The 13232-nt window shown below is 40.3% G+C and overlaps 1 protein-coding gene across 2 annotated transcripts in view; it reads left to right on the top strand.

Moving 5' to 3' along the window:
* Positions 1-924: 924 nt before the first annotated feature.
* TGFBRAP1 (transforming growth factor beta receptor associated protein 1) overlaps positions 925-13232 on the top strand; it is a 34171-nt gene continuing 21863 nt past the window's right edge. The window contains exons 1-5 of one of the 2 annotated variants that reach the window (XM_070751069.1): positions 925-1650; positions 5555-5644; positions 5783-6490; positions 8439-8633; positions 9448-9602. In XM_070751069.1, coding sequence (XP_070607170.1) covers positions 5806-6490; positions 8439-8633; positions 9448-9602 — 1035 coding nt within the window. In that variant the 5' untranslated portion in view covers positions 925-1650; positions 5555-5644; positions 5783-5805. The remainder of the gene's footprint in view (positions 1651-5554; positions 5645-5782; positions 6491-8438; positions 8634-9447; positions 9603-13232) is intronic. The other variant, XM_070751068.1, reaches the window with a different exon arrangement.

The following is a 13232-nucleotide window of genomic DNA, read 5'->3' as shown; positions in this document are numbered from 1 at the left end:
ATTAAGAGCTGCAGGCACTTAACATTTGCAACCCTTAATTTTTTAAATTAACAATGTTCATTTTTATAAAAATGGACTAAATGCACCAGCCGAGGTAGGCCAAAAAACTAATTGTGTGAACAATCCTCCAGATCTTTTCTTGGGGGTTCCGGGGCAGTTATTTTTCTCTTTTTTTGCACACTGAGCATTTTTGTTAACACAATTCTGTGCGCTGTTTTAAATCCAACATCAGAGAAGCATTTAGGTCTAACGTTTACCCAGCAGTTCTCTTTCCCAAGTTGCACCTGAGAAACCGAGGATTAGTGGGAATACAGGAAAAATTAGTGGGAATAATATGGGGAAAATTTGAAAAAAGTCAGATATTTTTGATTTTGCACATAACTGCAGCAAGAATAATATTTGCGCAATATTGGGAAAATGAAAATGTACCCACGGAGGAAGCGGAGATAAAAATAAAGGGAACACTTAAACAACACAATATAACTCAAAGTAAATCAAACTTCTGTGAAATCAAACTGTCTACTTAGGAAGTAACACTGATTGACAATCAATCTCATTATTATTATTATTATTGTTATTATTATTGTTGTTATATTTATTATTATTATATTTATTATTAGATTTATTTATTAGATTTATTTATTAGATTTGAATGCCGCCCCTTTCCGAGGACTTAAAATTGCAATTTTAAGATCCCATTCTTGCATTAGTTGAGTGTTCCCTTTATTTTTTTGAGCAGTATATATGATTTGTCAATAACAATATATTAAAAATAGCTATGCAATAGGTTGTGAGCACAACAAGAAATGTACAACAGATTCGCTACACAAATATCCAATGTTTTTAAATGTCTTTTGTGTTAGGCATATATGTGTGTAAATAAAACTTTTTCAATCAAATAATAAAAAAAGAGAGAAACCGAGGATTTAGGAAGCCGCTTCAGTCCAGCCTTCGACGCACAGGAGGAGCCAAAGCTGCGGAATCCTACCCCGCTTTCCGGTGGAAAACCCAGCCCCAAACGCCGTCTCCGAAAGCCGCCCCATCGCCGAGCCGAGGATTGCGCCCTGACGAAACTTTACGCCGGTCAAACCCGCCCAGCGGGCCAAACACAGCCAGCCCCGCACCAGCCCGCGGGAAGAATCCGCCTGTCAGCCTGCGCCTTGTGACCGGAAGGGCCGGGGAGCCGCCCCCGGAGGAAGAACCAGCTGCGGGAACGCCCGGCGCTGGGCAAGGGAGCCGCGGATTTTTCCCGGGGATCCGGGGGTAGCGCCGGCTTGGCCTGCCCTGACAGGGAGGCCTCGGCGGACGGCTTTGGGAGGAGGGGAGGGTGGAAGAGGAGCGGCGGCAGATTGCATAGCCGCCTCCACTCCTGCGCCCGACCTGCTGTTTGCCTTCCCCCTTCCCGCCTCCGGCCTCTTCCCGTGGTCCTCGCCGGTGTAGCAGCCCCTCGCCCAGCCTGGAGAGGGGCGTGTGCGGCGGAAAAAGCCCGGCCTGACCAGCGGGTAACCAAGAGGATGCGAAACGCCCCGTCCCACCCATCTTCCGTGGGGAAAGAGGCAGGAAAGGACGGGATCCGGCCAAGGCTGCCTTGAGCCTGCAGGGAATTGAAGGAGGGCGATTTGGAGAAGAGCCTGTGAGGCTTCGCTCATGGTAAGGAAAGGCGGACTCAATGGAGACCCAGGGGGAGCGGAGATAGGTGGAAGTAGGTGAGACTTGGCACAGGTGGATCTCTTGCGCCAGATCCTTCCCTGGATACAATAAAACCGAAGTGACAGCGGGTGCCAGATTTATTGCTAGGATTTTTGAAGGAGAAAGAATTAATGCTCACCAAAGACTGGCTGAAAATGACAATAATTTAACCAAAAAAAGGCCAAAAAAAGAGAGAAAAATGACAATAATTTGCAATAGATAAAATTTATTCGTATAATGTATATTCTGCCTTTCCTGCAGAAGCTCAAAAGGATATTTCCCACCTCCAATGCCCCCCCCCCTGATCCTATGAGTTGGGTAGGTCTGGGGCAGTGGTTCTCAACCTGGGGGGTCGGGATCCCTTTGGGGGTCGAATGACCGTTTCACAGGAGTCGCAAATTTCCCATGGTGTTAGGAACTAAAAGCTTCTATTCTGGCACCTTGGAACATATTTTTACAGTCTGACCAATCAGGTGTTTATAGTGGGGGTGTCCCCTTTCCTGCCAATCAGCTTCAGGGATTATTGGCGCTTGATTTATGGTTGGGGGTCACCACAAGTTGAGGAACTATATTAAGGGGTCGTGGCATTAGAAAGGTTGATAACCACTGGTCTGGGAGAACAATGTCTGATATAATGTCATCCATAAGGTTTGGCTTAGTGTGGGCTGGACTTCATTTCTAATCCAGCATTTTATTCCCTGCATTCAATCCAGAATCTTGCATCACATCTGATGTTCTCCAGATGTGTTCGATTATAGCAGCTGAAGTTAAGAGTATGCAAGGCTAGCAGAGATAGTTGAGAAAAAAAACCCATTAAAGACCAGGTGTCATTGAACACTTACTGAAGCAGTGCCATTTTAAAGGTATGGTAGAATGCCTAAGGAAGATACTGGGATTATCAGGATTTCGGAATATATATGCTTATATTTCCTAATTAAACTATATTAGGATGCTTGCTTTAAAGGTTTATTTAGGGCTCCATATAGGTTCCATTGTTACTTCTATTTTGTGCGTTACAGTAAATTGGTTACTTATAGACTTATTAATATTTAAGTGCATGCAGATTATAAATGCACTTTACATTTTTAGTTAGTCTTACAATATCCCCATAAAATAGATTAGTATTCCTCATATGTACATGAGGCTGAGACTGAAAGACAGTTTCATCTGTAGATTTGATGAAACTATGTATTTTTTAATCACAGTCTTAATTGTAATTTCCCATACTTTGGTTACTTATATATTTGTGGTAGTAAGTATTGAGTATTGAAGAAGAAGAAAAAATTAAAAAGTAGGTGCAATCATTCAAATCATGTTAATCAACTTAATCAAATATTATTTAGAATCTCTTGGGGTTTTTAGATCTAAATGTAGTGCAAACTTACATTCATACAAATTTTGTTTAAATAATTAGAATGTTGGTTTCATCCAAGTAGGTCAGAGTGTCTTGCATTCTGCACCTGCTAAATGTAATGTAAATTAGATGATACTATGTTTTGGAAAATCTGTTCTAAAAGCACCGTTGCGACCCTATTTGGACCAGGAGTCATTGCTCACAGTCACTTATGCCCTCATCACCTCGAGGCTCGACTATTGTAATGCTCTGTACATGGGGCTACCTCTGAAAAGTGTTCGGAAACTCCAGATCGTGCAGAATGCAGCTGCGAGAGCAATCATGGGCTTCCCTAAGTATGCCCATGTTACACCAACACTCCGCAGTCTGCATTGGTTGCCGATCAGTTTCCGGTCACAATTCAAAGTGTTGGTAATGACCTATAAAGCCCTTCATGACATCGGACCAGAATATCTCTGGGACCGCCTTTTGCTGCACGAATCCCAGCGACCAGTTAGGTCCCACAGATTTGGCCTTCTCCGGGTCCCGTCGACTAAACAATGTTGTTTGGTGGGACCCAGGGGAAGAGCCTTCTCTGTGGCGGCCCCGACCCTCTGGAACCAACTCCCCCCAGAGATCAGAATTGCCTCCACCCTCCTCGCCTTTCGTAAGCTTCTTAAGACCCACCTCCGTCATCAGGCATGGGGGAATTGAGATATTCCCTTCCCCCTAGGCCTATACAATTTATGCAGGGTATGTTTGGTTTTTTAAATAAAGGTCTTTTAATTATTTTAAATATTAGATTTGTTATATGTTGTTTCATTATTGTTGATAGCCGCCCCGAATCTACGGAGAGGGGCGGCATACAAATCTAATAAATAAATAAAATAAAATAAATAAATAAATAATATGGGTTTAACCTACAAGCTGCTCAGTCTTTTTGTTATAGTGTCTGCAACTGCAGACACCAATGTGAAGAGGGACTAAGGCAGCAGTGAAATCTTCTTACCTTCCCTACAAGTTCGAAAGTGTGTGCTTTGCGTATGTGCCACCATTACACACGCCTTTTCACCCTCTGTGCATGGGCAGAAGGCTTTACGTATGTGCAGAGCGTTAAAAATAAGAAAATGGCAACGGCAGGGGGACGGAACAACGGATGGCTGCCGCTAGTGATACGCCTGAACCGGGCCGAACTGATAACATTTTACCCCTGAGGACTAAAGCTTGTCCAGTATAATGAGAGTTATTTTTAAATAAACCTACTTAGATTACACTGTTTATAAGTAATACAATATTACCAAGAAAATATTCTATCTGAAAACTGGCAAATTAGGAACATAGAAACATAGAAGATTGATGGCAAAAAAAAGGCCTCATAGTCCATCTAGTCTTCCCTTGTACTATTTCCTTTATTTTATCTTAGGATGGATATGTGTTTATCTCAGGCATGTTTAAATTCAGTTACCGTGGATTTACCAACCATGTCTGCTGGAAGTTTGTTCCAAGCATCTACTACTCTTTCAGTAAAATAATATTTTCTCACGTTGCTTCTGATCTTTCCCCCAACTAACCTCAGATTGTGCCCCCTTGTTCTTGTGTTCAATTTAAATTCTACAGAATTTATCAACCATGAAAATAGAACATATCTGAATATGATTGAACTGGGGAAGGATACCTGTTTTGCACAGTTGCCTATAGCATGCTTCCAAAAATCTGGAATGAAAATAACAGCATTTCTCTTAGGTAACTGTGTAGCACAGATGTGTTGAGACCAGCGCTAGATGATATTACATACTGTGCTGAGCCGGTCTGTAATATAGGGCTACTTATTGTGATTGGACTTAAGTTCCGGTAATTCTCATGATGATAACTTCTTGAAGTGATGGAAGTACAGTGGTACTTCTACATAAGAACACCTCCACTTATGAACTTTGTCTAGATAAGAACTGGGTGTTCAAGATTTTTTTGCCTCTTCTCAAGAATCATTTTTCCACTTACAAATCCAAGCCTCCAAAACTGTAACTGGGAAAGGCAGGGAGAAGCCTCCGTGGGGCCTCTCTAGGAATCTTCTGGGAGGAAACAGGACCGGAAAAGGTGGGTAGAAGCCTTTGTGGGGCCTTGCTAGGAATCTCCTAGGAGGAAACAGGGCCGGAAAAGGTGGGGAGAAGCCTCTGTGGGGCCTTGCTAGGAATCTCCTGGGAGGAAATAGGGCCGGAAAAGGTAGGGAGAAGCCTCCGTGGGGCCTCTCTAGGAATCTCTTGGAAGGAAACAGGGCTTCCACCCTCCTTGTGGTTTCCCCAATCGCATGCATTATTTGCTTTTACATTGATTCCTATGGGAAAAATTGCTTCTTCTTACAAATGTTTCTACTTAAGAACCTGGTCACGGAACGAATTACGTTTGTAAGTAGAGGCACCACTTTATGCTCCAAAGTTTTGGGTGCTAAGCAGTCATGAAACTAACATCTGTCTTATTATTTTGAGGGATCTGTGTTTATGTATGAGCAGGGTTTGTTTTTATTTACATTTACAGGTACAATTTCTATGGCTGTCCAAGCTGCAAATGCAAGAGTTCAATTATATTAAAATAGTTATCTTCAAGTTTATTCAGTTTGATGAACAGGTATTGTGAAAATCGACAATTTCATGCCATTAAAGTTTTAAAGAGAGAAACCTGGCGTTTTGAATGATGAAAAGACAATGTAGTTTTCAACTCAGAAGTCCAGAAATCCAGTTTCTTTCTTTTTATTTATTCATTTAGTGGGACATCTTCTGGAAAGCACAATGAGTGTCAAGGCCTTCAAGCTTGTTCCCGCAGTTGAGTGGGAGCTGCTGATGGGTGACAGATCTCGAATCCATATCGAATGTGTGGAGTGCTGTGGACGGAACCTCTACATTGGAACAAATGAGGGTTCCATTTGCCATTTTCTCCTGGAGGAGAAAAATTCCCCTTCTGAAAAAACACCTTTTTCTATTTCCAAGCAGCTGCATAAGTATCTCAGTTGCCGGAAAGCTGTGGGAGAGTTGAAAGCAGCTTCTGCCCTGAACAGACTTCTGGTGCTCTGTGACAATACCATCAGTTTAGTGAACATGATCAACTTGGAACCCATCTCCACTGGGGCCAGAATCAAAGGAGTCCTGATGTTCACGTTGAATGAGAACCCTGTTAATGGGGATCCATTCTGTGTGGAAGTATGTATTGTTTCAGTGAAACGGAGGACCATCCAAATATATTTGGTCTACGAGGACAAAGTGCAGATTTTGAAAGAATGCTGCACGCGAGAACAGCCTTATGCTGTAGCGGTGGATGGCTATTACTTATGCCTTGCTCTCACTAACCAATATATTATACTGAACTACAATACTGGAGCTTCGCAGGAGCTCTTTCCTTACACTGGTGAAGAGAAGCGACCAATTGTGAAAAGAATAGGCAGGGAAGAGTTCCTGTTGGCTGCACCTGGGGGATTAGGTAAGTTTCTTCAACTCATTATTTGGGGACTTTTGCTTTACCTTTTCTTAACCCTTCCTCCTCCCGCATAATAATTTTGCAAGACTTCTGCACAAAAAAAAAAAATGCAAAATCAAAATTCACAAAATGCTGGTGAATGTTAGACTGGATTACTGTCTTATCATTAAAAATATCCAGAGTTCGTTGTTCATTTAGGAAAGTACCTCTCTTTATGAAATTAGGATTTTATTTGTGTCCATTCCACATTTCTCTGATAAGTACATCCTTCTGATTTCTAACAATAAGAGCAATCAAAAAAAAAGAAATGGATTAAAGTATTAAATAAAGCAATTAGTTCTAAAGCTGTAATTGGTTATTTTCTCCATATAAAATCCTTAACATTCTGCAAAAGAATCAAGATAGCAATAGTAAAATGGAGTAAAAATATAAAAGAGCAAATAGATAAGCTTTGTTAAATATCATCTAAAAGCTGTCACTTAATATTTCTAATGTTCTTTTCATAGAACAGTAGCATTTCTACCATGGATATTAATTTAAACATATAATTTTGGGTTCAAAATTCTGATATGCTTGAATTTTCTGAAAGGTAATCATTTTTTTAAACTGCTCTTCATAAATGGAATAAAAACTATTGGGATGAATTTCTTATTTAAGTATGCAAAAACATGTGAAATGTGTGATCTAAATTGTTTATTAAACAGATAAATAGTTTATAATACAATCTGCAATTGTCCTCTTCTTTCTGTTGATAAATGGCACTGTCTGAATTTTATCAATAGCCACTGCCTGTTTTTTTAATATGATGCAGGAAGTTCTGTGTTAACTGTGATTGCTAAATAGTTCCCTTGAAAAGTAAGTACTAGTGAACTCCATGGCACTTTTTTCTGAACAAAAACCACAATTTAAGTAACAAAATAATGCTGACAGTAAGAACTGTTATTAAAAATCTTTTTGACAATGAAATGAACTGCTTCAAGACTATGTAGGCAGGTCTTCATTGCTAGTAGCTGGATTGGGTGGCCATTTGCCAGGGATAATATAATTCTTTCGTTGAGCAAGAGATGAGCAAGTAATATCTAAGATCCTTCCAACTCTGTGCTTCAAAGTGAAATTTAATACTAGCAATAAGAATTAAAGATACCCAAAGCACAGAGAAATTGACTGAACTGTGGCAATAGAGTCCCTGAATTGTGATATTAAATTAAATGTAAATACAAATCCAATAAATAATAATAATAATAATAATAATAATAATAATAATAATAACAATAATAACAACAATAATATCAGAATATCTCTGGGACCGCCTTCTGCCCCACGAATCCCAGCGACTGGTTAGGTCCCACAGAGTTGGCCTTCTCCGGGTCCCATCGACGAAACAATGCCGTCTGGCGGACCCAGGGGAAGAGCCTTCTCTGTGGTGGCCCCGACCCTCTAGAATCAACTCCCCCCAGAGATAAGCACTGCCCCCACCCTCCTTGCCTTTCGCAAACCCCTCAAAACTCACCTCTGTCGTCAGGCATGGGGTAATTGATTCCGCTGGGCTGTTTTCGCTTTATGCATGATCTTTATGAGATGTATGATTGTTTTTATATTAAGGGTTTTAAATTGTTTTAGTATTGGATTTGTATTGTTTTTGTTGTGAGCTGCTCCGAGTCCTCGGAGAGGGGCGGCATACAAATCTAATAAGTAAGTAAGTAAGTAAGTAAGTAAGTAAGTAAGTAAATAAGTAAATAAGTAAATAAGTAAATAAGTAAATAAGTAAATAAGTAAATAAGTAAATAAATATGTAAATGTAAAAGTAAATAAAAATAAAAATAATAATTTGGGTCATGCTTGGAAATTATTGCAATGCTCCATGTAACCTTTTGCAGTAGGTATAAATACAAATAGCACCTTGGAATTCAGGGTCAAAAAGTTCTAATTTCCTCTCTTTATAAATTGGCAGGTATGTTTGCAACTGTGGACGGCATTTCCCAGCGAGCTCCTGTTCGCTGGTCAGAAAAGGTGATTGGGGCTGCCCTCTATTTTCCATATGTAATTGCTCTTGATGAAGAATTCATTACTGTGCACAGCATGCTGGACCAGCAGCAGAAGCAAACCTTGCCCTTTAAGGATGGGCATATCCTACAAGATTTTGAAGGTACATAAGAGGGAGAGAATCAGTCTGGTTTAGTGATTGAAGTGCTGTGTTAAAAGGTGGGAGACTCTGGAATTGTATGTTGCCTTGGGCACAATAACCGTTCAGAGTTGCTTGACAGTGAAATGGCAGTGACATATACATTTAATGGCAGTGACATATACATTTAATGGCAGTGACATATACATTTAATAAACAACCAACCAATCAGTTGGTTGACTGTAGCCCAGGTCTTTCTCTCTAGGAATATAGTAAGTAATGGCAAGTCACTTCCAAAATTGTTGCAGAAAACTACAGGGACTTGTCTTCAGGAGTCAAAAGTATTTGATTGAGAGAACCCAGAACCTGCCTTTATTTCATTTATAGTGATTGGTTTGTTGTATAAGACACTAAACATCAACAGTACTTTTTGTTAACTGCTGCATGAAAGCTTCTGTTTCTGTTGGCAATCATATATAAATAACAGGAAAACCTCAGCAAATCTGAACTGTTGTAAACTGGAGTTTCATTTCCTCATCTAATGAATAAAAAGGAAAATTATTTATGAAAGATCAGCAAACATTTGTGATCATAAAGATCTTCTAAATAACTGCTGGCACTTGTATCCGGGATCACTATTTCTCCCTTGAAATGGTGAAAGAGAATTATTCAGCCCTAGCAGAAATTACATTTTTACAATTTTACAAAGAGAAAAATGTTTGTGTTTTTGTAGGTTCCTGCATTGGAAATATTTATTTTCCCTTTAAAAGAGTATACGTATTCTCTCTCTCATGCTTTGCTTTGGAAATTGGACATTTTGTTTTGTTTTTAAATTCAGGGAAAGTAATTGTAGCTACTACCAAAGGGGTATACTTCTTGGTCCCACTGCCTCTGGAAAAACAAATTCAAGACCTTTTGGGCAGCCGAAGAGTTGAAGAAGCACTGGTGTTAGCAAAGGGAGCCAAAAGAAATATTCCAAAGGAGAAATTTCAGGTCTGCCTCTGATTTTAAAACATCTATGACTGTACTCGGATAACTATGAAGTTAAAAATGTGTTTGTTAATGTATTATTTCTTTAAGAGATAGATTTAGGTAAGGACACACAAAATGTTTTGAATTTGAATCTTTTGTTTTAAGCAAGAGTATTATTTTGCTTTGAATATGAAATGGAATACTTCCAGTATGTACTTCAAAGCGTGCTTTGAGCTCAGAAAGTTCTGTTACAAGTTCAAAAGGGGTTTTTTTTAATATTATAAAAATATTGTATGCGTGAAGCAGTCTCTTTGCTCCTTGAAGTAAACTGTTTTATGCTCAGGTGTGTGGGGGGAGGGGGTGTTGTAAACATTTAAATGGTTCAAATTTAAAATGTTTTGCACAGTGGTAATCCTGGGAATGCACTTGAGTGAATTCTACAGCTCTGTGGTTAAATTAGCTGTTTCAGGAGTGATGAATATTGTATTGTAATTGTGATGAATATTCTAACAAATGTTTTTTAAAAATCTTAAACATCTTGTGGTTTGCCTTACCCTTGATCTAAATGTTTTTACCTAAAGACAATTTACTGACTTCATCAAGTCTTGTTTACCGGTGCAGTGTACTAGCACACTTACAATGATTCAGATATCTATCAAAGTCCTTCGGTCTTGAAAGACCATGGCGTTATCCTCTGGACTCCCCAGAACATGAAGCCTGGGTAGGTTACTATGGAGGAAAGACTGTTACCCAAGCAGCAGATCCTCCCTCTCCACATCTCTAAGCTAATCCAATGGTAAAGGCCAATATGATTGGTTCCAGCTACCATGTTTCCCTGAAAATAAGACACTGTCTTTTATTAATTTTTGCTCCAAAAGTTGTGCTACGTCGTATTTTCGGGGGGTGCCTTATATTTCTCAAATAAGACAAATTCACAGGCAGAAAAGCTGACACCCCCAAAGAAAGTGTACCATACGGTTCACTGATTACGGTACGGTACCTGTCAGTATGGCACCCACCCACACAAACGACGGCACTTATATGGTACAACAGTATACTCCCGCTATTGCAGCTTCCGGCCACCAGAGGAACTACAGTCTACGCACTGTAGTGGAGACCGTAATGGTGGTGAGACAGCAGCAGACTGTGTCTGCTGTACTGGATGGTACAAAGCGATGGAAGGGGCCAGCAGGGGTCGCCACATTATTACGGTGCCGCTATGAACAGCTTTGAATGGTACGGTATGTTTTTCTACCGTACCGTATGTAAACTTGACTACGCCTTATTTTCGGGGGGTGCCTTATATTAGCAAATTCTGCAAAACCTCTGACATGCCTTACTTTCGGGGTACATCTTATTTTCGGGGAAACAGGGTATGTTGCAGGAGTTATCAGAACATGGCTGTATGCAGTCATGAACTCCTTCTGGGACTACAGCTCTGGATTTTGCCTCAATTTTTATTCTTGAAACCTTTTCCAATGATGGATATAGCCACAAGGCAGTGGAGGTTTGGAGTCAGAGTTTCCCTTCTTCTAGTGGTTGACTAGGGCATCTTCTGTGTCTTGCTGTGCTCTCAGCGTACCACATCACTTGCAGAGACCACCTTCATGACTGTTGACCTATTCTAGTAGGTTTCTTCTGCTCAGTTCACCGGAATCTGTCTTCACATGCTCAAGATAGACAAGTCCCTATCTCACCGAAGGTCAATGACCCATCGGCTACTCTCAGCCTGGTTTGGCCAACCTGTCGAAGCTGTTGCTCGTGTGCATGCTACAGCTATCAGGAGCCACAGGTGAGAGCTGAGTGATAGGTGGGCACCAAAGGTGAACAAGCTGCCCTAACAGCTTGCCTTTTGTAAATTGCTAAAGACCCACCTATGTCGCCAGGCATGGTGGAAGTAAGATACCCCCAGGCATATATAGTTTATGTATAGAATGATTGTGTTGCATGGTTTTAATGTTGGGTTTTAAATGTTTTTTAATATTATATTTGTTATATTGTGTTATTTTGTTGTGAGCTGCTCCAATTCCATGGAGAGGGGCGTCATACAAATCTGGTAAATAATAATAATAATAATAATAATAATAATAATAATAATAATAATAATAATAATAATAGTAGTAGTAGGGGTAGTGATTTCTGACAGTCTCAAAGTGGGTGAACAGTGCAGTCAGGCGGTAGGGAAAGCAAGTAGGATGCTTGGCTGCATAGCTAGAGGTATAACAAGCAGGAAGAGGGAGATTATGATCCCGCTATATAGAATGCTGGTGAGACCACATTTGGAATACTGTGTTCAGTTCTGGAGGCCTCTCCTACAAAAAGATATTGACAAAATTGAATGGGTCCAAAGTCGGGCTACAAGAATGATGGAAGGTCTTAAGCATAAAACGTATCAGGAAAGACTTAATGAACTCAACCTGTATAGTCTGGAGGACAGAAGGAAAAGGGGGGACATGATCGAAACATTTAAATATATTAAAGGGTTAAATAAGGTCCAGGAGGGAAGTGTTTTTAATAGGAAAGTGAACACAAGAACAAGGGGACACAATCTGAGGTTAGTTGGGGGAAAGATCAAAAGCAACATGAGAAAATATTTTACTGAAAGAGTAGTGGATCCTTGGAACAAACTTCCAGCAGACGTGGTAGATAAATCCACAGTAACTGAATTTAAACATGCCTGGGATAAACATATATCCATCCTAAGATAAAATACAGAAAATAGTATAAGGGCAGACTAGATGGACCATGAGATCTTTTTCTGCCCTCAGACTTCTATGTTTCTATATAATTATTATTATCATTATCATTATGTCAGTACAACACAGCAAATGAGATCACTATGCTGGATTTCGTATTTCATCACCAGTCGGGCACTTCCCAAGACCTAGGACTGCGTGATGTAGCGGCGAATTATGTTTGCCGATCCCAGTAAAGCGGCCTTTTGCAATTGACAGATGGAGATTTTGTCAATTCCGATGGTTTTCAAATGTCCGCTGAGATCCTTTGGTACTGCGCCCAGCGTGCCAAGTACCACTGGGACCACTTTCACTGGCTTATGCCAGAGTCGTTGCAGCTCGATTTTTAGATCTTCGTATTTCACTAATTTCTCTAGCTGCTTCTCCTCAATTCTGCTGTCTCCTAGGATTGCGATGTCGATGAGCCATACTTTCTTTTTCTCCACAATCACAATGTCTGGTGTGTTATGCTTCAGAATTCGGTCAGTCTGAAGTCCCACAGTAGTTTTGCTTGCTCATTTCCGCCCACTTTTTCGGGCTTATGATCCCACCAGTTCTTTGCCACTGGTAAATGGTAGTTCTGGCACAAGTTCCAGTGGATCATCTGTGCCACAGCATCATGTCTATGCTTGTAGTCAGTCATTATTATTATTATTAATAATGACTGACTACAATTATTATTATTATTATATGAGCTGCTGTAAAAGGTCATGACATGCCCCTACACCAGAGGTGGACCCCTCCCTAAGACCCCATACATTTATCAAAGATAGTTCAAGTATTTGGAGCATGAGACACACTGATTTTGATAACCAACTGGTTTTCCTGCATTGGTAAAGGCATCCAATTGCTTTGCCCTCCAGTATGTGATTGTATCATGTTCCTTTGTCCTGAGCACAATCAAAGAATGGGATCT

This window comes from Erythrolamprus reginae, chromosome 4, assembly GCF_031021105.1.
Source record: "Erythrolamprus reginae isolate rEryReg1 chromosome 4, rEryReg1.hap1, whole genome shotgun sequence".
Taxonomy (NCBI): domain Eukaryota; kingdom Metazoa; phylum Chordata; class Lepidosauria; order Squamata; family Dipsadidae; genus Erythrolamprus; species Erythrolamprus reginae.
This window is presented reverse-complemented; position numbering and strand designations above follow the sequence as displayed.